Here is a 24,248-nt window from a genome sequence, read left to right on the forward strand (position 1 = left end):
ACACACTTATTATTTGTTACGGTTAAGAATATAAAACTGGACTCCACATGAACTTGTAACAAAAATACTACTTTCCGGGTCTAGCTAAACATACAAGTCATAATTAATTTTGAGTTAAGTAAGAGGTGAAAATTAAATAAGCTAAGGTAGGATATATGGGAGCAGAAAAAGAGGAGGGAAGTAGCAATTAAGTTAACGCGAGCATCATCAGTTTCAAGTCCCGATAATGAAATGAGAAATAGAGAGAGGGATTCTAGTTTGTTTTGCATTGCATTGCACCCTAGAAAAGAAGCTATGTTATGTGATCTAGTTCAGTAGTCTAGTCTTGTACTATTATTATAGTGTGACAATTGATGAAGCAAGAAAGGGACGAAACTCATAACTATGGATAGATAGATAGATGGATGGTATCTGTCTAGCTAGCCAGTAAGTTCTAACAATCATGCTGCTCTATCTTGCATTATCTTTTTTCTTTTTTTCTTTTTGCTTCCTCTTCTTCTTCTTCTTCTTCTTCTTCTATCTTGTTCTGCCTCTGCTGCCGAATATGTGCTTCACAACCTTTTCTCTTATTCGCAGTTACCTTGAATATAATACTAATACGCACCCCTCTCTGACCCGCTTTCGCTGTACTCTTCTACCACTGCACCCATTGCAGCAACAGCAGCGCCTGACATGGAGACAGTACTAATAGTCCTTTTTTTATTTTATTTTTTAAATTTTCATGCATCATCCTTCTGTATCTGTATGCGAGTATTACTAGTCTCGTGATACTTGTTTTGTTTTTTTCTCCCTCAGTATTACATATCCCAACTTATTTATTACCACCACCTTATTCTCTTAGCTTCTTCATGTTACATGCATATTTATGGGAATTGAAATAATTAATAATGAAATTCACGGACATATATATAGAGTAATAGATAGCAGGTTTAATTTTCCTTTCGGGATCTTTCTTTGTTGTTATTAAGCGTAAACGGTCAATATGTTATGTGTCCCGTACTATTCGAACTTAATAAAGTATATATTTTTTTAAATTTATTAAAAATATTCTTACTTTTTATGTTATTTAAAAAAATTTAATTTCTATCAAATATATCTCTAATAATTAAATTTTTAAAAATTTTAGAATTAATTTAGCAATAATACATGTATCTAGTTTATTTATATTAAGTTATTCTTATAAAATTGATCTTAATTTTTTTTTAAAAAAAAAAATTAGTTGTCAAGAATATATTTGATACAAATAAAAAAATTAAGATAAAATTAAAATAAAATAAAATTTAAAAATATTTTCAAAATTTTTAATAAATTTTAAAAATAAAAGAGGTAATTTACGCATTTAAATTGTTTAAAGAAAAACATTACCAAATTATAACTTTTTATATATACAGATACAAATGCAACTTTCGCAATTATATATAAACTACGGTAGGATACCACAGTTTAGGGTATTACACGTAAATCGCTACAGAATCAGAGTGTAGCAGTTTACGTTAATTTGTGTGAATACAGAATCCGCTATACCCTATAGCGGTTTCTGAAGGAGTTCTGTGCATGAAGAAACCGCGATATCCTATAGCAGTTTCTTCACGACGTGGCTGATTGGAAAATGCCTATAGCAAGAGAGAATGATGTGTAGAATATCATTTTCATTCAAAACTTTTAGAATGGAGAGTGAGAAGAGCTTTTTAGTTCTAGTGCATTGCTATAAAAAAATTAAAAAAAAAAAAAGCACGGTGTAAAGTTTACCGATAGTGCCGATAGAGAATCACTGAGTGTTTTTATCCAATCGTCGAATACGCTATTAGATCTGAAAACCAGTATATTGCAAAAATTCTGTTAATATAGTTTTCTTATATTCACTATTAATATAAATTTTATTCAAAAAGAGAAACAAGTATGATCATTTATATGAAACTATACAACGAATGATGAACATTACAACAACTAACGAATGTCCAACTAAAATTTAAAGTTTAAGATCTAAATCTTAAATTTCAAATATTAAATCTTCAACCTTTAAAATTTTAAATTTTAAATTTTAAATTTTAAATTTTAAATATTAATTTTTAAATACTAACAACAAGCCATAAATTCTATATTTCAAATTCTAATCTTAATTTTTAAATATCTAACTTCAAATTCTCTACATTTATTTTTAAATTTTAAATTTTAATTTTTAAATTCTAAACTACACACCTTAGGTTCTGTTTTCTAATTAATATACATTGAATACTACATAAACATACGTAAACTCTGATTGTGCTTATTCCTAAAATTGATAACCCTACCTTTATGAAGAATTTCAGGCCTATTAGCTTGTGTAATGTTGTTTATAAAATTATCACCAAAGTATTGACTAACCGACTTCGGCCTTTTCTTCCAGATATTGTTAGTCCTTTACAAGGAGGTTTTATTCCGGGTCGTGGTGCTCCTGATAATATTATTGTGGCCCAAGAAATTCTGAATTTCATGAAGCACACAAAATCCAAGAAAGGTACTCTTGCTTTTAAAATTGATCTTGAAAAAGCTTATGATAGGGTGGATTGGAGGTTTTTGGAGAGTACTCTCATTGCTTTTGATTTTCCTATCATCATTGTTAATTTGATTATGACTTGTATCCGTACATCATCTCTTTCTATTATGTGGAATGGGAATAGATTGGATAGTTTTGCTCCTAGAAGGGGGCTTAGACAGGGCGATCCAATGTCTCCTTACTTATTTGTGCTTTGTATGGAAAGACTTGCTTGCTATATATCTCATAAGGTGGTCGAGAGTGTGTGGAAACCAGTTTCTGTCACTAGGGGTGGCTCAAAATTTTCTCATTTGATGTTTGCAGATGATCTCTTACTCTTCTGTCAGGCTACAAAAAGTCAGGTCCAAATGGTCATGCATTCTCTTAACATTTTTTGCAAGGCATCTGGCATGAAAGTGAATATTGAAAAGTCTAAAGCTTTTTGTTCTAAAAATGTGACTGCTCGTAGAAGAGATATTTTTACTAGTATTTTTTCAATACGTTTTGCTTTGGACTTAGGAAGATATCTTGGAGTTAACCTTAATCATTCCCGTACCAGTAGGGCTTCTTTTCATTCGGTGATTGAAAAGGTGAGGGGAAGATTAGCTAATTGGAAAGGAAGGCTTCTAAATAAAGTAGGGAGACTTTGCCTGATCAATTCTGTTGCAGCATCCATTCCTGTCTATCATATGCAGGTATCTTTTTTTCCAAATTGGGTTTGCGATAAATTATCTTCTATGATGAGACAGTTCCTTTGGAAGGGTCAAGTTGATGGTAGAGGTCTTTCTCTTGTTAATTGGAGGACCGTGATCACTCCAAAAAATTTGGTGGCCTGGGTGTTAAAGATCCTGCGTGTGTTAATATATCTTTACTTGGTAAATTGGTGTGGCAACTTTTTTATTGTCAGGACAAGCCTTGAATTGCTCTATTGAGGGCGAAGTATCTGAGGAATGAGGGAGTGTTAGATGGCCCTGTCCCTTGCAATGCTTCTCATGTTTGGAAGAGTATCTCAAAGGCTTTTGGTGCCCTTAAGGATGCCTTCTCTTGGTGCGTTAGGTCGCTTGAATCTTTTTGGTTTGACAATTGGAGTATTGAGGGTCCAATTGCTCAAGATGTCCCTTTTGTACATATATCTGACTCTAATTTAACTATTAGAGACGTTTGGAAAGATGATCAATGGAATCTCCATGATATTTTCTCTATCATTTCAGAAGATGTCAAACAGCGTTTGAATACTTATAATCCGGATTTGAATGCTGGAGAGAGTTCGGGTTGGCCGTGGGGTGTGGCATCTTCTAGACTCTACTCAGCTAGAAGTGGGTACAGTTGGCTAGCCAAAAGAAAGTTTGACTGGAATGAGCATGATAATTAGTTGTGGGTATGGCGACTGCATATTCCTGAGAAGTACAAGTTCTTGATTTGGCTCAGTCTTCATAATGCTATTCCTACGGCAGAGTTTCGTTTGGGTCGTGGTTTAGCTTTATCTAGCACCTGTCATCGGTGTCAGAATGGTTCTGAATCCATTCTTCATTGTCTTCGGGAGTGCCCTAGTGCTAAGGAGGTCTAGAACCTTTTAGGCCTGTACTCAGATAACTCAAATTTACATGATTGGCTCTACAGAGGTGCAAGGAGTGGAGATGTTTTTCTTTTTTTTTTTCGACCATCTGGTGGATTTGGAGAAGCATGAATCATGACTTATTTAATATAGATGATTCATGGAGTGCTAGTAAAGTGGTGAGTTTGATTCATAGTTCAGTAAGGGAGCTTCGCACTATTTTTGCTATGCATCAATCTCTGTCTCCTCCTTCACTTTGTTTGCATTGGGTTCCACCTCCAGTTTATTCTGTTAAATTGAATTGTGATGCTAGTTGGTTTGCTCCTTCTGGCTATGCTGGTTTTGGTTGTATCATTCGCAATCCTGATGGATGTTGGTTGAAAGGTTGCACTGGGAAAGTCGAAGTGCGCAGTGTTCTTTTTGCTGAATTGTATGCAATTTGGAGAGGTTTACTTCTTGCTTGGGAGAGTGGATTTCGTGAGGTTATTTGTGAAACAGACTGTTTAGAAGCTCTTTTCTTGGTAAACCAAAGAATGCTTGGTAAGGATATTCCGGAATAGGATTTGGCAAAGCATATACAGGAGGTTATGAATTGGAATTGGAGAGTCTCTATTCTTTTAATTCAGAGGATTGCAAATAGTGTTGCAGATTGTATGGCTAAAGCAGCTGCTTCTGTCGTGGACATTCACTCGAATTGGAGCCAACCATGGAGTGAGCTTCAACATCTAATAGATTTAGACATGACCCTAGCCAATTAATTTGGTTTTGTCTCTTTTCTTTCTTTCTTTTCTATTTAGTCACAAAAAAAAAATATACAAACGAAAGAAAACAAACTTACCTCTTCATTGATGCCGCCGGCAACGTGAGCAATGCGGTTGAGACGATACAAGAGTCCTTCATCTGCCATGATCCCACTTGAAGAGATTGCTCCAAGAAACTCAAACTATCTCCAACTGCTCTCTACCTTCTCACTACTTTCTCTCCCTACCAGACTTTGAAAATTCTCCAAATGAATAATCCGCTACTACTTCAAGCGAATTTTATACGCATGCCATTTTCAAATAAACCGCTAGAGGATGTCGCAGTTTTGTCACGCACTAATCTCTTTATAAACCGCTACTGGGTGTAGCAATTTTTACATTCACACTATTCAACGTAAACCGCAACAGGGTGTAGCGGTTTACGTGCAACCTAATTCGTAGGAGGGTGTCGCGATTTATATATAATTGTGAAAGTTGTAATTGCGTCTGCATATGCCAAAAGTTGTAATCTGGTAATGTATTTTTCTTAACAATTTAAATGCGTAAATTGCCCAATAAAAAATATAATTTATCCTTATACGAGCTTGTTTAAGAATTATCAGATATACTACATATGTAAGCTTTATTGCCATCTAGGTCCAATCAAGCAGGCCTAACACCAACAAAAACTACTCTCATTAAAAGAGCGTGTACATACACTTGAAATCCCCCAAACAAATGTTATTCTTCGCGCTCTAATATGAACAACCGTTCTTCTCTGATACTGCATCTTCTTCTTCTTTTTCTTGTTCGTTATCTTTCTCTTTCGTTATCATCATCACAAACAACACCAACATTTTGCTAACAATTTCGGTTCATTTGTGTGTTAATTGGGGTTCACTTGATGCTGTTGATAAGTATTGACTAAATTTTTTTATTTCTTAAGTAATTTCGGTTCATTTCTTAGTTTAATTGATGTTTATTTGGATCTAGAAATGAATTCGATGTTTTTTTGTTGATGATTTAGTCTTTTTGACTGCTTGTTCAAATCTGAACTAATTTCGATTCATCTGTGTATTAAATGAGGTTCATTTAATGCTGCTGATAAGTATTCATCAAATTTTTTATCCGTTAAGTAATTTCGGTTTATTTCTTAGTTTAATTGAGGTCATTTGGGTCCAAAAATAAATTCAATTTACTTTTGTTGATGGTTGAGTCCAAAGAAGAATAAAAATTATTCATTATCACTTTATTCAATTGCATTTCCATTCCATTCAATTCAAAATTGTTGAAGATGATGATAACAAAAAAGAAAGATAACGAAAAAAAAAGATGCGGCATTAGGGGAGGAGGAGGAGAAGAAGAAGAAGAAGAACCTCATTCTGTAAATTCAGAAACTCCAGCATTCTATCCAAATTCTATTCATTATCACTTTATTCAATTGCATTCCATTGCATTCAAAATCATTGAAGAATGAATCAAAAATATTATCAAAATGAAACTATTATATCATACCAAGTGAACCAAAAATTTGTCCATTATATAAATTCAAATTTAGAAATACTTACGTCTCAAATGAACCAAAAATACTATCAAAACGAAACCATTATATAATACAAAATGAACCGAAAATGGTGTTTCATAAACAACTGGATTTAGCGATTGTATTCCATTCCATTGAATTCAAAATTGAATAGTCTAAATCCCGTTCACTTGATTCAGTTCAGAAGAATAATTCAAATAGCTCTCATTCAACTAATTTGAACTTGAATCATTTATTGTTTTGATACGCTATTGAAATCTGAAAACGAAAAAGAAATCTAAAATCTGAAATTTGAAAACGAAGAAGAAAATGAAGAATATAAATGCAATGCAGATCAAAATCTGAAAATGAGAAAGAAAATAAAGTTTAATGTTAAAAAAAAACGAAAAATAAATCAAAAAATCAGAACAGAAAAGAACGATAAAAAATTCTACGTTAAAGAAGAAGAACAAAGAGAAGTTTTATATTAAAAAAGAGAAGCTCTATATTAAAAAAGAAAGTTTTATATTAAAAAGTGGTAGATACTTGAATTAAAAATAATTTAGTTGATTTAGTTAAAAAAATTACATAAATGCAGAATATTAAAGAATTATATATGTTCAGTTGATTAAGGGCCTTGTCTTACTCTTGACCATAACAGAATTTAGACCCAATAATGTAATGTAATGTGATTATAACAAGTATATGATAAACCATGAAAGCCAAGTTAGATAATGGACCAATCTAATTAAGGGGATGGGTATAGCTATAGTGTGGGACCCTTCCATTGTTTCTTTTTACGGTAGCATATAGTATGAGAAACACGAAATCAATTTGCTGAATAATCCAACATTAACAATTCTTGAGAAGATGATTATAATTAATAAGAATTATGTATGGATAAAAAAAATGATGAAACAGAGAGGGGACCCCTGAGAGTAAGGGAGGAAATCTAGAAAGGAGAGGGTGATTTTGCCATTACAAGTTGTCAGCAACTGAGACAGATCCTAGCGAGCCCACCACAAAACCCATCAATACCCAAATTCACCCAACAAAAAAATTAAATGAAACTCAAATCCTCAATAATATATAGATATCTCTACTCTCATACATACACGTTGAAGTAGAGGCAAGAAGATTCTATTCTAATTTCTAAAACAAACGCAGTGAAAGTGAAACCCAACCCCACCTCTCCTATCACATGACCACCGCCGCTACCTTTCAAATAAAAATCATATCATATTTCTTATTATTGGACACCACGCCCATGGGAATTTCAAGGAGAGACAACTTAAAAACACCCAATACGGATAAAACCATTCAATAAATAATTATTACACACTAACGTTACGTTGATAATAATAACCATTATATGTAGGGTCTTAATTAAGATAACCTAATGACGTTTGTGGAAAATTTCAGTATGATTATATTATAATATGATTATATTATAATAATTTTAATAATTATATAAATATTATTAAAATTAAAATGATATTTTTTATGTTTTAGTAATATTCTTTTAAGTAATACTTTTAAAAAAATATTATTTAATAATAAAAAAATATTTTAATTTTAATAATATTTTTTAAAATATTATAATTATTGTAATTACTCTAACAATCATATTAGAATGATATTTTATAATATATATTACTGACTTGTTACTTATTTCGCTTGTGACAGCTTACACAATATTTTTTTTTCTTAATTTTGTAGTTTGTATCTGTAAAACAAGTCTGTACTAGTATAGTAATATATACAAAGACATACATAAATATAATTTGTTTACGCAATTCAAAATTAATGATTTTTTATTTAAATAATTAAAAAAACCGTTTCTTCTTCTGTCTCTTTTTGAACTCTCTTGTCTGTTACACTGAACCCGTCTTGGGTTTCCAGAAAAACGTAACACACCATTTATTTAATTTAAAAAAAATATATATATATACAGATAACAGGTAGGTAGGTATACACAGATGGAGCTGCTAGTACATACACTATATATACTATAGGGCCAAACAATCTCAATTCAAATTAAAAGGATCCTATTTGTATTCAGCGTTACTATATACATTGCTTATTAAATTGGAGGGTCACGAGGGACCATGAAATAGAAATATGAGTCCCACGAGGAATTTACATTCAGATAATAATGTACGAGACAAGATGCCCGTTTGTCATTTTTCATATATATATATATATATATATATATATATATATAGAGAGAGAGAGAGAGAGAGAGAGAGAGAGGCACATGAATTGAATTGAATTTACATAAACATAGCAGCGTATCTCATATATGTTAAGACTCTTGTTGCTCGCTTCTCGTGTGTTCGCGCTCCATCATTGGCATATCTCGTCCCTTCTAGATCACACCACTTTCATAAAGTTCTTTAATTTCATAATGAATTATTTTCCTATAGGCATATAATAAATTTTCCATTGCTAGTAGGGCTTCCTTGATAGTATATATACCATATATATTTAATATAAAAAGTAATTATTAACGAGTTATACTTTAAATGACATACTCTTTATATATTCACTTAAAAAATCGTAGATTTTAACCTTTTTATTTTTGGTGAAAAAAATAGAAAATTAACATAAAATAATCTAAAATTATTTTATTTTATATTTTTAATTAATTATTATTTATTTTGTTTTTTTAATTATTATTAAAATAATTAAATAACATTAGATACAATAATAAATATATAATTATAAATATTACGTGCGTGAAATTATAAATATTAAATTTATAACATTTTTAAATTATTATATTCCTGATATTTTACTAAACCAATATGAGATTTCGCAATAAATTCTATCTCCTTTAAGTTAGAAGCTAAATAGAGTAATGTTTTTCTATAAATTTTCTACTGTTAATAATGCTCATCCATCTTATTTAAAATAAACTATAGACCAAATACATCCTAGCTAAAATGATACCAATTCAGCTAGTTTGTTAGATCGCATTTTGATATGTAAAATATAAAAGTAACAGAGAAATGCGTATGTATTAGATAAATTTTGAAGCAAAAAGCAAAGGTTATATAAAGGAGATAGAATAAAGAGTATTTACAAGGAGGAAGTTGTTATCCATGCAAAAGTTAATTTGTCCTGAAAAAAGACGTCGTAAAGCATGTTCCTGGAAGAATATAAATTATTATCTCCATAATCTATGTAGTATTATTAGACATGCATGGCATATTTGCTATTGTTCATTCTCTTCATCATCAATAAAATAAAAAAGAAACCCCATTTTAAATCAACACTTTAGAGTTGCATTAAAAGGGGAGAACAACAAGAGAGGTCTTTTCTTCTCTACTTTTCACCCTTTCTTTTCCTTTTCTCCCTCTTTTTCTTTCCCTTTCTTTCTTTCTTTCTATATATCGTTCTTAAAAGTCATACATAGGACTTCTACGTGAAGAACCAGAAAATATAGGTAAATAAAAAGATCCTTTCATATATTTTTATGGTGAAAAATAAGATTTGTATTACTTTTGTATATATATTTTGTAAAAAAAAAAATATGTATACAAAAAATTAACCACTAAATTAATTATTGTATATTTATGTATATATGTGTTGTTTAACTTATTTTTAATGTATATTTTATACAAATAATTAATTTAGTTATTAATTTAATATACATCTAATATGATTAATTTTTGTTTTTTTATATTATAAGTAACAAATTTTTTTATTTTTTTTCTCACTTTTATCGATTATTTTAATTTTAATACCAATAGTAAAAGATGTAAAAGAAATATATTGGTATATATAATTTTTTTTATGTTACGTGTATGTGATGAGATTCGCTTTTGCCTCGTACCACAGAATAAGAATAGAACGAGTGTATATTCATGACCTACAACAACCAAAGCCATCACACACATGAATAGAGTAATTAATTTATAACTTAAAAGAAAAGTGGTTAGATGATTATCCATTGATTTGATGTGATGTTGGGGCTATAATAACTTCAATATGTGTCTAACACACTTTTAATTTGATGCATGGATGATAAAGCACATTATGCATGCATGCATGGCCGACCTCGCATGTCGAATAGTGGGACCCGAATTATGTTAAGATTTAAATGTAGCTAGCTTGCTTGACCTAAATATGATTAACCAAAAAGTCCAGAGATTCACCGAATGAATGTCAAAAAAGACAGAGATCGAAGGAATATAATTGCTTTGTGGATTTAATGGAAGGCTAAAGGAACAATAGTAATGAAGAAGAAGAAGAAGAAATTAAAGATAATAACTGTTGGAGTTATTAGGAAGGTAATGGGGAACATAAAGTCTGTTGGATCACATGTACATCACATACATTATATTCTTTTTCTTCTTCTTCTCCTTCTCTTCTTTTTATACTGTGGATGATATGAATTAATGTTTAAAGAGGAAAAAAACAAAAAATAAAGGTTGATTATACTAAGCAACAAGAGAAAAAGAAAAGAAAAAAAGTGTGTGGGAATGGTTAATTCCACCTATACATTCCATATTCCACAGTTAGTTTTGAAGGCTGTTTCAATTCTGATTATCTATCTGCCACATCCTCCTCAATCCAAGGGATTTTGTGACATGATGAATTGGTTATTGCTCCTTCTTCAATTCATTATTATTATTATTTTTTTTGGGTCCACCAATGTCATCATTTCATGCATATAGAGAGTTGTAAAGACCCACCACCACCACCTCTCTCACGTCCATAACTTTGTAAAGAGGAATAGTAATGTAGCATGCATTTTCCTTAAAGTCGCATTTTTTTCTGATGCCACTATCAATAATGTATTCATCACTACTACTATTGCATGTTTATCAAAATAAGGAATAACACATCGATTTTCGCCAAAGAATCAAATACCATAATATAACTGAATCGCAAATTGATCCCGTTTTATTATTATTGTCTTGTCATTATAAAATCATTTGCCTTGTTTGATAGATTCGAACACTAGGTACTACACTTTCCCGAATCTTGTAATTCTCATCCTATTTATTAATTTTTCTTGCTATATATATGCGTATGCAATTATTTTTTTCTCTTTTATTTTTCCACATATATAATATAGAAAAAATTATATAATTGCCACCTAATTTTCCACTAAACAAGAAAGATCCCTTTTGCATGACTGATTAATCATGTCTGATATAAAGTTCTTTTTGCTATGCGGGTCTCCTTCGATCAATTAGGGAAGGAAATGAACGTTTTGCATCAAACTCTATCACTCTTTTGATATTTACTTGCTCCTCTAATTATAGTAACGCATACAAATGCATGAAGAAAATTAATTAGTTTAATTATTACTCTAATCAAACTAAAATTTTTTTAAACTATAATAAATAGTGTCTGTTTCTAATTATTTTTCAAATTCTGGCTTGTATGTTCTTCGGACCACAAATATAGTACCTATTAAGATAGCCAAAATAGAAGGCCTATTCCAGCGTGCTTTTTAGGTAATCAATAATCCTCCTTATAGTTTTGGTAAAAAAAAAAAAAAGCATAACTCCCGTTAAGATAGAAACCGTAGATCTCTTAGAAATTAAATTAAATAGTTTTGAAAATGGTAGAGGGAGTGTTTTTATGTGTGTAATGCATAATTGAATAATAGTACTGTTGCCAAAAGTGGAACCAACATGTTATTATGGCCCGGAGCTTCTTTGGAGTTGGCTTTATTTACAAAAGAATAGTGAAGGTGTTTTCACGGCCCACGCACCCAAAAAAGTAAATTAATTAAAGGGTAAGGCACCAAACTTTGTAGATATATATGAGGCTAAAATTTTTATATATGGATAATTTTAATGTGAAATACAAAAATATTTGATGATTTTGGTGTTCTACAGGGTTGTGGTAGTAGCACAAAACGTTACTAACGTTTTGTAATAAAAAATTTTTTTTAATCATCAAAGAACAAAACGTCACTGACGTTTTGTAATAAAAAAATATTATTTTAATTATTAAAACACAAAACGTCGCTGACGTTTTGTTAGAAAAATATTATTTTAATTGAAGAAACACAAAACGTCATTGACGTTTTGTAAATGGCCATAGTTGTGTTCAACACACAATTTGGTTCATGATAAAGGATTTCACCTCTAGTAATACAATATTAAAAAGAAAAAGTTCTATATATGAGGATAAAGAAAAACAAGATATGCGTGCGTATAGTACAACGTAACCCTCTATGTGTAAGACAAAGCGTACGTCGTCCTAGTTTCCAACATCACCACCCTACTCCACTTCCATCATGCATGGTTGTGAATTGTGATGTGTATTCATTACTCTACTTACTACTTACAACTACCTTCTACTTCAACATTTAAATCACACAATTATATAATAAACATATAACGCACTTTCTTCTTCTTACTATTATGATTTTAACTTAGAAAAAAGTGACTATTTAATTATCCTCATTATTGTTGCACCTAACTCACTGATACAAAGTAAAATAAAAATTAGTACTCATTCATTATGCATTCTCAAATTAATAAGGACACAAGAAGAAGAAAAATTAAGGACAAGGACAGGGACATAAGTTGAGATATGTGTGTGTGTGTGTGTATAGTATTATATACTCCAGGTAGCATATATATTATAATGGTGAATAATGTACCAATAAAGCCACTCTCACTCTCACCTCCCAAAGTGAAACAGTGAGGAATATTGGGTTTTACATCAGCACAAAAGAAACAAATGTTCCATTTACGTGCGGGGAAGAAGCTTTGGATCAGAGCAATGCAATATATATCCCTCAAAAGCAGAAACTCGGGCCATAACTATCTACATTGTTCAGCTTAAAGAGGGAATAACTTTGACTGAGAAAAAAAGAAAGAAAGAAAAACAGAGAGAGAGAGAGAGAGAGAGAGAGAGAGAGAGAGAGAGAGAGAGAGAGAGAGAGAGAGAGAGAGAGAGAGAGAGAGAGAGAGAGAGAGAGAGATACTGGAGTCCTAAAATGAAATTCAGTAAAGCGTGTAAATATTATGAATAAAAGAAAAAGGAAGTATATGGTGATACAAAGTAGACACCAAAAAAAAAAAAAAAATGGTGATACAAAGTGGAAGGAAGCAGGCCTAGAGAGAAGGCTGGCCTCTGACCCCACAAAGAGAAAGAAAAAAAAAGAAAGTTTAAAAACAGCTTTATGGGGAATAAGGATAAGACCTTCCATGATTGAACTCAACTTATAACACTATATTCACGATAAAAGACATTTGCACCATGTAAATTTTGTAGACCATACTACGTGTTATATTAAAATCAACCTTTAAAATTAATTACTAATATAAAATATATATTAAAAATAAATTAAATAATATATATATTTAAACATAAATACACAAAATTAATTTTATATTTAAATAATATTTTTAAAATTTTTTATATATCTTTTTATAATATAAAATGATATGACCAATAAACATTGGTTACGAGTTATAGCTCGAAAACGTATGGTCCTCAACCATAACTGACCTTTCTTAAAAGGTAGCATTAACTTTGAATTGATAACGTTGGATATGCAATTAATCATCTCCTCAAGCATTACAGTTAAGAAGAGGAATAATCAACCTCGTCCGCACAGGTATAAAGAGACGAGAAAACAATTGAAGGTAAGATCATCTTTTCATGAAAAATAGCTTTCACATACATACATCCTTTTGCTAACTTAAGTATCGGAGTGCCTTTGCAGGTACTCATCCCCCTCCCCCCCGGTTCTGGTCAACCAACGTATACCACATTTCGCTGGGAAGGGTCGCCGACCTTCGTCAAGAACCGAGTTATATCTCTACATACTCAGGCAAGAACAGATTGGCGCTAGAAGGAGGGCCCTATATTTGAGATATTCTCTTTCGTAGGCCCTTAATTCCCTAACATTTGACGATGGCCGATGTACCTCCTCCCACTCCGTCCGAGCTTCTTCGAATGGTAACTGAGCTCCAGCAAGCAAATCAGCGCATGACAGAAGAGAATCAAAGAATGCAACAACAAATTCAACAATTGGCTAACGCTCGCCTGGAACATAACAATGATCGTCGCGAACGATAAGAGAATGATCAACGACAGTCCGAACCGACCCATGTCTCGGAGACACCTCAGGACGACAATGCAGATCATCAGAATGAGGACGCTATACCTGAGGACGAGAATGATGAACGCGATAATTCGGCAGGACCTTTTACAACTAACATCATGAATTTTCAGCTGCCCAAACAATTCACGTTACCAACAACCCTAACTCCCTATGACGGGCTAGGGGATCCTAAGCAACACATTAAAAAATTTCGATCTATTATGATCGTTAACGGGGCATCCGACCCCATTTTATGTCGTTGTTTTCCTTTTTAGATGGACCCGCACTTGACTGGTTTTGCTCTTTACCTGTAGATTCTATTTCACGCTTCCAGGAACTAGCAAAGCAGTTTGAAGACCATTTTGCAGCGTCAGCAATTTACCTGCATGATTCCGATTATCTGACTTCCATTAAGCAGGGTCCGCAAGAAAGTTTGAAGGACTATATTACCCGTTTCACAAAAAGATCGCTATGCGAATTTCTGATCTTCATCCGGAGGTCCACTTGCACGCCATTAAAAGCGGCCTCCACCCTGGCAAATTCCAAGAAGCTATTGCAGTAGCCAAGCCAAAGACTCTGGCCGAGTTTAGGGAGAAGGCCAAAGGGCAGATAGATATCGAAGAGCTCCGTCAAGCACGACGAGCAGAAAAGTCGGCCTTCGCAAAAGACGATGATAAACCTCGGGAGAGCAAGAAAAGTTTCAAACTCGTGCCCCGCTACGAGTCCTACACTCAGTTCAACACAAAGAGAGAAGACATTATGAAGGAGATATTAAATTCCAAGTTAATTAAGCCTCCCCGTAAGGCTGGCAGTTACCCTGAGCCAAAAAATATTGATAAATCCAAATACTGCACCTTTCACCAAAAACATGGCCACATCACCGATGAATGTGTGATTACTAAAGATCTCCTGGAGTGCTTAGCGCGGCAAAGACATCTTGATAAATTCATTGCAGGACACATGCAGAAACATCAAATTCCAAACTCCGACCAACCTGCAACAGCTTCGTCGTCCAAAGAGAAAGACAAAACCCCGGCTCAGCCTAGAGGGGTGATTAACTGTATTTCAGGAGGTTACACCGGCGGAGGAGAGACAAACTCGGCAAGAAAGCGCACATACAGAGCTATGTTGGCAGTTGAACAATCTGCCAGCAATCCTCAACCAACCCCAGACGTCCCTGAAATGACTTTCGGCTGTGCTGATTTCAAATTCGACCACGTCAACTTTGACGATCCCGTGGTGATCTCAATTCAATTGGGAGACCTTATAGTTCGGAAAGTGTTACTTGATCCAGGAAGCAGCGCCGATGTGCTATTCTTTGCCACATTCCAGAAAATGAAGCTCATCACTCATATTCTACAGACTTACTCGGGAGATCTAGTCGGATTTTCAGGGGAGCGAGTCCCTGTGCTAGGATCAGTGTGGTTACAAACCATACTCGGTGAGCAGCCATTAACTAAGACACAAGATATACAATATCTTGTATTCGATTGCTTTAGTCCTTACAATCTTATATTGGGGAGACCTTTTTTAAATAGATTTGCTGCTATTGTTTCAACTCTTCATCTTTGTATCAAGTTTCCTGTACAGGACAACATAGTTGCAACTGTTCATGGTGATCTGCATGAAGCTCGGCAATGCTACAATATCAGCCTTAAGCTGATTAAAAGAAGCAGTCAGGCGCGTGTCAATTCAATACAATCTGGACAACCAATGCTAACCGAGCTTGATCTAAGGGCCGACTTTGAAGATCGCCCTACACCAAACAAAGATCTGACAAAAGTTATCCTCTCCGAGGATCCAACCAAGTTCACCTTTATCGGAACATCCATCAACAATGATGAAAAACAAAAGCTGATCAATTGCTTACGTCAGAATGCTGACCTATTTGCTTAGACTTCGGGGGACATGCCGGGCATAGATCCATCAGTGATCACACACAAATTAGCAATCCAACAGCTCGGCCAATCTCTCAGAAGAAAAGGAACCTTGGAACTGAGAAGCGATTAGCATCCATGGCAGAGGTCAAAAAGCTCATCGACGCCGAGTTTATCCGAGAAATCCGGTTCACAACATGATTGGCCAACGTCGTAATGGTAAAAAAGAATAACGGTAAATGGCGCATTTGCGTCGACTTTACTGATTTAAATAAGGCTGCCCTAAAGATGCTTATCCTTTGCCGAGTATTGACACTTTAGTTGATAATTCTTGTGGCTATGGCACCTTGAGTTTCATGGATGCATACTTTGGTTACAACCAGATCCTTATGCATCCATTAGACCAAGAAAAAACAGCCTTTATAACTGAATATGGTAATTACTGCTATAATGTTATGCCTTTCGGATCAAAGAATGCATGTGTAACTTACCAGCGACTCATGAACAAGATCTTCGAGGAACAAATTGGCTGGAACATCGAGGTATATATTGACGACATGGCCGTCAAAACAAAGGTCAGCCACCCTCACATACAAGACCTCGATGAGATATTTGCACAGATCAGGAAATACAACATGAGGTTGAATCCCGAGAAGTGTGCATTCGTCGTCCGTAGGGGAAAATTCCTCGGATTCATCCTGACAAGCCGAGGTGTTGAAGCAAATCCAGAGAAGTTCCAAGCAATACTTGACATGCACAGTCCGACGACCATAAAAGAGGTCCAACGTTTAACAGGCAGATTAGCCGCTTTGTCCAGGTTCCTCCCATGCTTAGCATCTAAATCACACAGCTTTTTTCAATGCCTGAAGAAGGACAAAAAGATCTTTACTTGGAATGAAGATTGTGCAACAGCGTTCGCCAATTTAAAGCGACTCCTTTCAAAACCACCTGTTTTAGAGAAGCCCAAGCTCGGCCAACCACTGTATTTGTATTTATCTATCACTGATGTAGCGATTAGCTCTGTTCTCATTGCAGAAGAAGGCAAGCTTCAACGGCCGGTCTATTTCGTTAGCAAGTCATTACAGAATGCAGAACTTCATTATCCAAGGCTCGAAAAGCTCGCCTTGGCCCTAGTCTTCTCCGCAAGACGACTCCGACCTTATTTCCAAAGCCACACAATAATCGTCAGAACCGATCACCCACTTCGTCAGATACTCGGTAAACTTGAGTTGGCAGGCCGACTAATTAAGTGGTCCATTGAACTCTCAGAATTTGACATCCTATATCAACCCCGAGGATCCGTCAAATCACAATGGTTAGCCGACTTCGTAGCTGAATTAACAAGCTCATACTCAGAATAGGAAAGCCAAACGTGGACCTTGTTCGTTAATGGTGCCTCAAACCCTTAAGGGTCTGGAGCTGGCATACTATTGGAAAGCTTGGACGGAATAGCTCTGGAACACTCCCTTCGTTTCACTTTCAAAGCCAGTAATAACAAAGCGGAGTACGAAGCCCTCATAGCTGGGCTCAGGTTAGCAGCCGATTTACATATTACCAATTTAACAGTATATTGTGACTCTTTATTGGTTGTTCAGCAAGTAAATAAAAGTTTCCAGACAAAAGATCAGATTTTATTAAAATATCTAGACGTTGTTCAACAATTACTAGCAGATTTCTCAGAAATTGAAATCCTCCATATACCTCGGGAACAAAACCATAGAGCAGATGTTTTGTCAAAACTGGTAACTACGCAGGCACACACTGCCACACTATTGCAATCAACTCTAGATAAACCAAGCATTGATATGATGCACATTCTAAACATTCTGAATAAGGACAGTTGGCAACATTCTTATATTCAGTACCTCCGCCATGGATCCATTCCTGATGAAATTCAAGACAAGAAAAAATTTAAAAGACAAGCATCTTTCTTTACATTGCTAAATAACGTTTTATATAGGCGAGGTTATTCTCGACCTCTCTTGAAATGCTTGGACAGGGCTGAAGCCGACCTTGTTTTATCCGAAGCTCATGAAGGCATATGTGGAATACATTTTGGAGCTCGAAGCTTAGCACAGAAAGTTTTGCGAGCCGGGTTTTATTGGCCCACGTTGTGGGAAGACAGCAGAAAGAAGGTCAAGACCTGCGACAAGTGCCAGAAGCACGCACCGATTAATAACCTACCTGCCGAGCACCTTCATAACTCAGTAGTAAGCTGGCCTTTCGATAGGTGGGGCATTGATATCCTCGGCCCCTTCCCCACAGCCTCAAGACAGGTAAAATATTTGGTAGTAGCCATCGATTACTTCTCTAAGTGGATCGAGGCACAACCTTTGGCAAAAATAACATCATCACAAATGATAAATTTCATTTGGAAGTATATCATCTGTAGATTTGGCATACCACAACACATTGTTACTGACAATGGTCGCCAATTTACCGACCATAATTTCAAAGAATTTTTGCAGAATTTAAAAATCAGGCAACACTTCTCTTCAGTAGAACACCCACAATCAAATGGGTTGGCAAAGGCAGCAAACAAAGTCCTCTTACAAGCGTTAAGGAAAAAGCTAGATAGCGCAAAAGGGGCGTGGGCCGAACTTATTCCTGAAGTACTATGGGCATATAATACTACAGCACATTCAACAACTAAGGAAACTCCGTTCCGGTTAGTATATGGCTCGGAGGCGATGATTCCCATAGAAGTCTCACAAAGCTCCATGCAAACGCAAGCTACAAATCATGACCAAGCTCGGTCAGCCGAACTTGACCTAGTTGAAGAAATACGAGATATAGCAGCTGTTCGGCACCGAGCCTTACAACAGCAACTCGCCCGACGATATGCAAGAAAAGTAATTCCTAGAGGATTCCACATCGGTGACTTAGTATTAAGGAAAACAGAACAAGCTCGCCGACCTTCCACCCACGGAAAGCTCGCAGCAACTTGGGATGGTCCGTACCGAATATGTGAAGTTGTAGGGAGAGGCACCTACAAGCTAGAACATTTAGATGGAAACAAAATCTCCAGCACATGGAATGTACACTCACTAAAACAATATTACAGTTAAGAACAACAGCACGCTAGTACTCTTTTTTCCTATCTTGAGATTTTTTCCAAAAGAGGTTTTGCTCAGGAAGGTTTTAATGAGGCTAGCTTACCGACATATAAGATGTCAAGGTACTGTTTATAAGCAATTTCCAATATCTTTTATAAATTTTTACATATTTCTTTCAAGTTAAAGGCTATTACCGAATTATCAAACCACAACAACCTTTTCCGAAAGGGTTGCCGATCAAATAACAAAGTCGCATTATTCAAACACGAATGCGCAACATTTAAGCAAAACTGAATGCTTAAAAAATAGATACACACAATCACAATATCCTCATAAGGATAATCAGACTAAATCCCAGACAGAATCATAAACAAAATTTCAGCAGTCATAACCAAAGTTTCCAATTCATAAGTTACGGAAAACAAAGTTTTTGTTCCAAAAGTCAGAGGTAAGGAAAAGCCCTCTATAAACATAAGTCAAAATGATAAACAGACCAGCAAAAAAAACTAATTAGCTAAGTTGTCATCGCCTTCCTCGGCAGCTTCCTCATCGTCAACAAGTTCACCATCACGAATTATTTTGCCTGGGTCCATAGTAGAAAAATCCCCATCAGGCACAAGAAATTTTGCCTGGTTAACAGCCCGCTCGAACCCCTCTGCAATCACATCCAGGATGTCACCTTCCTTGGCATTCTCCATTTCTTTCATTTTTGAAGTCAGTTCAATAACTCGGTTACTTAAACCGACAAGTTCATCTTCCTTCTTTGTCAACAATTCAACTGTCTTTGCTCGACCCTCCTTTTCCACCTTCAATTCACCTTCAACCTCAGCAAATCTCTCTTTCAGATCAGACAAGATCTTTTCCTTTAATATAAGCTCCTCCTTTAAAGTAACAGTTACAGAAGTATCATGTGAAACCTTTTTGTGTTTCTTCTCTTGGCTACAATCAATACTGATAAGCCGGAAACCAAGTACCTGTAATTTATGAGCCAGTGATAAATAGATGTAATATTTTTTATAAAACCACATGATCAATAAAGAGCTCACCTACATAAACTGATCGACTCCTATATCCCCGACCTCTTCCACCAGAGAAACATCTGCCGACGATTGAACAACCTCATCAGCAACAACATTAAACGGAAACTTCGGACACCAAACAGAGGAGCTCTCTCCTTCATTATCAAAAGCATGCAACTTTTCCTGCTTCAAGGTAAAACTCGACAAATCCTCTAGTAGCAACATCTCCTCCTTACTTCGTTCACCATCCAACCCAACCAAATCTGTTTTTCTCTTTTTAAACACAATTCCTTTTTTCCTTGGAGGTTGGTTAACCTCGGCCCCACCATCCACCTTTTCGAGGTTCGAGGACGAACCTTCGAAATTCTTAGCCTTGAACCGCGATCTTAAGCTTGAGGCTGACACTCCAGGGTACTTCCCAGCTAAAAAAAAAAGCAATATCAATGATTACCACAACAAACATGTCCAGCATGCTAGAAAATACCTACAGTCAAAAAAATTCCTCACCTAGATAATCCAACACATCCGATCTATTATCCTCCCAAGGGAGTAAGTCAGATACAGACACTAAACCACCCTTATCCACCATTTCAATCAGAAAAGATATTATGCATTCATTCCGAGTAATAATAAGTTCAGGGCCTAGTATATGATGTGGCTGACAACACCAATACATGGGAAATTTCTCCCCTAAGTTTTCATCAAGATAAAACGGGAACTCCTCATCTACCGACTTACTTTTAAAAATATTTCTTTAAAATCTTTGAAGGACGACTTATAGAGTTTAAAAACAGAAAAATCTGGAGTGCTATTCAGATTTATCCACAACCCCTTCCAGACCCCCTTGGCCTGAAATAGTGAAAAGAACAATTCCAGATCTGTTTCCACTTCGAGGAATTCCATCAGAATTTCAAAGCATTTGATAAATGCCCAGCCATTAGGGTGAATTTGAGAAGGGGCACAGTTCATCTGTGTCATTACATCACACTCAAAACTCGAAAATGGAAGCTTAACACGCAACTCTTCCAACACGCAACTGTACATATAAAAACTCTCAAAATCTTTCCTTCTATGGAAGACCCGATTGGAACGGTTGCATGGCAACAACTCCAGACGAAACCCTGGTTTCACTATCCTGGATAAACTCACTCTACTCACACTATCTCTATCTGAGAATAGCGAAGCACGTATCTGAACGTCACTATCCACCAAGTCATAAGACCCATTGTCTTCCACCTTAGGTAAAGCTTTCTTCTTTTTCTCACTCATTTTCGCAACCAAAAGCAACAAAACTAGTTCTGATAGTAAGAAAAGAATGAAGTTTCACTAACCTCTAGTACTCATTCTCCTTAAAAGCTTCTATTGATATCGCCCAATGCAACGAAATAAAAATGTAAAGATTACTTGCCACCCATTTAATCTAACTTTTCAGTTCCGTAAACCAATCTCCACCGTTCACAACCAGCCACTTTCAACGGTTGATGAAGTGCGTTGGAAATAGTGCACTGTTAATTAAAACAATAAATAAACCAAACCTTGAAAAACAGAAGCATTAATTACTACTAAATTTCCATCTCCTATGCCTTTTCATACATAACAGATAGACTTAAAAGAGCCACGTTAAATTGGGGGCTCCATGTGATGAACTATAACTCGTTAATAACTATTTAAAAGCTTAACCTGTCTCTTTTAAGTCAGGCCAAACTTGGGGACTGTGATATGACCAGTAAACATCGATTACGAGTTATAGCTCGGAAACGTATGGTCCTCAATCATAATCGACCTTTCTTAAAAGACAGCATTAACTTTGAATTGATAACGTCGGATATGCAATTAATCATCTCCTTAGGCGTTACAGTTAAGAAGAGGAATAATCAACCTTGTCCGCATAGGTATAAAGGGACGAGGAAACAATTGAAGGTAAGATCATCTTTTCATGAAAAATAGCTTTCACATACATACATCCTTTTGCTAACTTAAGCATTGGAGTGCCTTTGCAGGTACTCACCCCCCGTTCTGGTCAATCGACGTATACCACATTTCGCTGGGAAGGGTCGCCGACCTTCGTCAAGAACCGAGTTATATCTCTACCTACTCTGGCAAGAACATAAAGAATATTTTTATTTTGTCTCATTTTATGACCGTCATTTTAATACTCACAATTAGTAATTTTTAGCCAACTCTCTTACAGATAAAAATTAGTTATTTTTTTTAGGGTAAAGTATACTTTTTGTCCCTAAAGTTTGCTAAAAATTTTAAAAATATCCCTAAGTTTTGATTTGTTTCAATTTTGTCCATCAAGTTTTCGATTTGCATCAATTTTACCCTAATTACTAATTCTTTGATAATTAATATTTTTCTTTCCAAATATACCCCCTTCCTTATACTATCATCATCATCACAATCCTCTGTCTCTCCTTCTTTCTCTCTTTTCATCTCACCGTCATCTTCACCATCATCATCATTATTGAGCAACACTGTCAATCTCCTCCTTCATCGTCGCCGGCCAAACCCCTCATTCTCCTTCTTTCTCCTTTCTTCTCCGACCCTCCATCTCCATCACCACCATCTCTGTTGAGCTCCATTCTCGATGACCACCACCATTTTTCTTCTTCTTCGCGGAAACCCAGCACCGTCGAAGCCATCGCTCTTCCTCCTTCTTTATTAGCAAACCCAGTTTCCTATCTTTTCATTGCATGTATATATTCTGTATACCCTAATCAATAATTATACCAATTACTATTATTATTATTATTATTATTGTTTGGGAGATTGGGTTGTTGAAGATAGTAGTTTATGGTGGCTTTCCTTGCTTGAAGCTGCAACCTTTTCTTCTTCATCCTCTTTTCTTTGTGAGCATTTTGGTGCCCACCAAGTGCTTGTAAATTTGTAAATTCCTTCAAACAGTATTGACACTCAAACTTCTTCTCATTATTATTAGTGGTTGTGGTTCTTTGATCTTGTGCTGTGATTTTTTTCCCTAAGCTGGGTTTGCTAACAGAGAAGGAGAAAGAGTGATGGTTTCAACGGTGCTGGTTTCCGCAAAAAAGAAGAAAAAGGGTGGTAGTCATTGAGAATGGGGCTCAACGGAGATGGTGGTGATGGAGATGGAGAGTCGGAGAAGAAAAGAGAAAAAAAGAGAATGAGGGGTTTGGCCGGCGACAATGAAGGAGGAGGTTGACGGTGGTTGCTCAATAATGATGATGGTGGTGGAGTTGACGGTGAGGATGAAAAGAGAGAAAGGAGAGACAGAGGATTGTGATGATGATGATAGTATAAGGAAGGGGGTATATTTGAAAAGAAAAATATTAATTATCAAAGAATTAATAATTAGGATAAAATTGATGCAAATCGAAAACTTGATGGACAAAATTGAAATAAATCAAAACTTAGGGATATTTTTGAAACTTTTAGCAAACTTCAGGGACAAAAAGTATACTTTACTTTTTTTTTAACATGTTAACTAGTTATTGAAAAAATTCAATTATATTATCATGATTAATATTAATCATATATCTTTAACTTAAGTTTTAAAAACTAAATTCATCATTATAGTAAAACTATTTTTATGAAGTATAAAAAAGTTTAAATAAGTCTCAATTTATAATTTTTAACTTTTTATTAAACTACTTAATTTATTAGTCAGTTCTAGAAAAAAAAAAAAAAATCAATAGATGAAAACAAAACATAAATCAAATCACAGCACTCACTTTACCGGTTATTCGATCTCGCCTTTGAGGTATATATAGGAGTAGCATGTTGTTGTAATGTATGCATACTCATTAATAGTTATGAATTTGAATTTTTTGTATTGTTCTCTTAATTTGTTTGGCACAAGCTAAGGAATCATGTTGAAGTAGTTCTAGCACATATTATCCTAA

At 34.9% G+C, this 24,248-nt stretch overlaps 1 protein-coding gene across 1 annotated transcript; it reads left to right on the forward strand.

Moving 5' to 3' along the window:
• Nucleotides 1-14,886: 14,886 nt before the first annotated feature.
• LOC107607657 (uncharacterized) lies at nucleotides 14,887-16,311 on the forward strand. Its single transcript, XM_016309585.1, has one exon. The coding sequence runs from the start codon at nucleotides 14,887-14,889 to the stop codon at nucleotides 16,309-16,311; it is 1,425 nt and encodes a 474-aa protein (XP_016165071.1).
• Nucleotides 16,312-24,248: the final 7,937 nt, after the last annotated feature.

This window comes from Arachis ipaensis, chromosome B7 (assembly GCF_059453495.1).
Source record: "Arachis ipaensis isolate K30076 ecotype BB chromosome B7, ASM5945349v1, whole genome shotgun sequence".
Classification (NCBI taxonomy): domain Eukaryota; kingdom Viridiplantae; phylum Streptophyta; class Magnoliopsida; order Fabales; family Fabaceae; genus Arachis; species Arachis ipaensis.

Bases quoted from the DNA above. Each gene is read 5' to 3' on its own strand.
- LOC107607657 (XM_016309585.1), top strand. From the start codon at position 14,887: ATGCGAATTTCTGATCTTCATCCGGAGGTCCACTTGCACGCCATTAAA.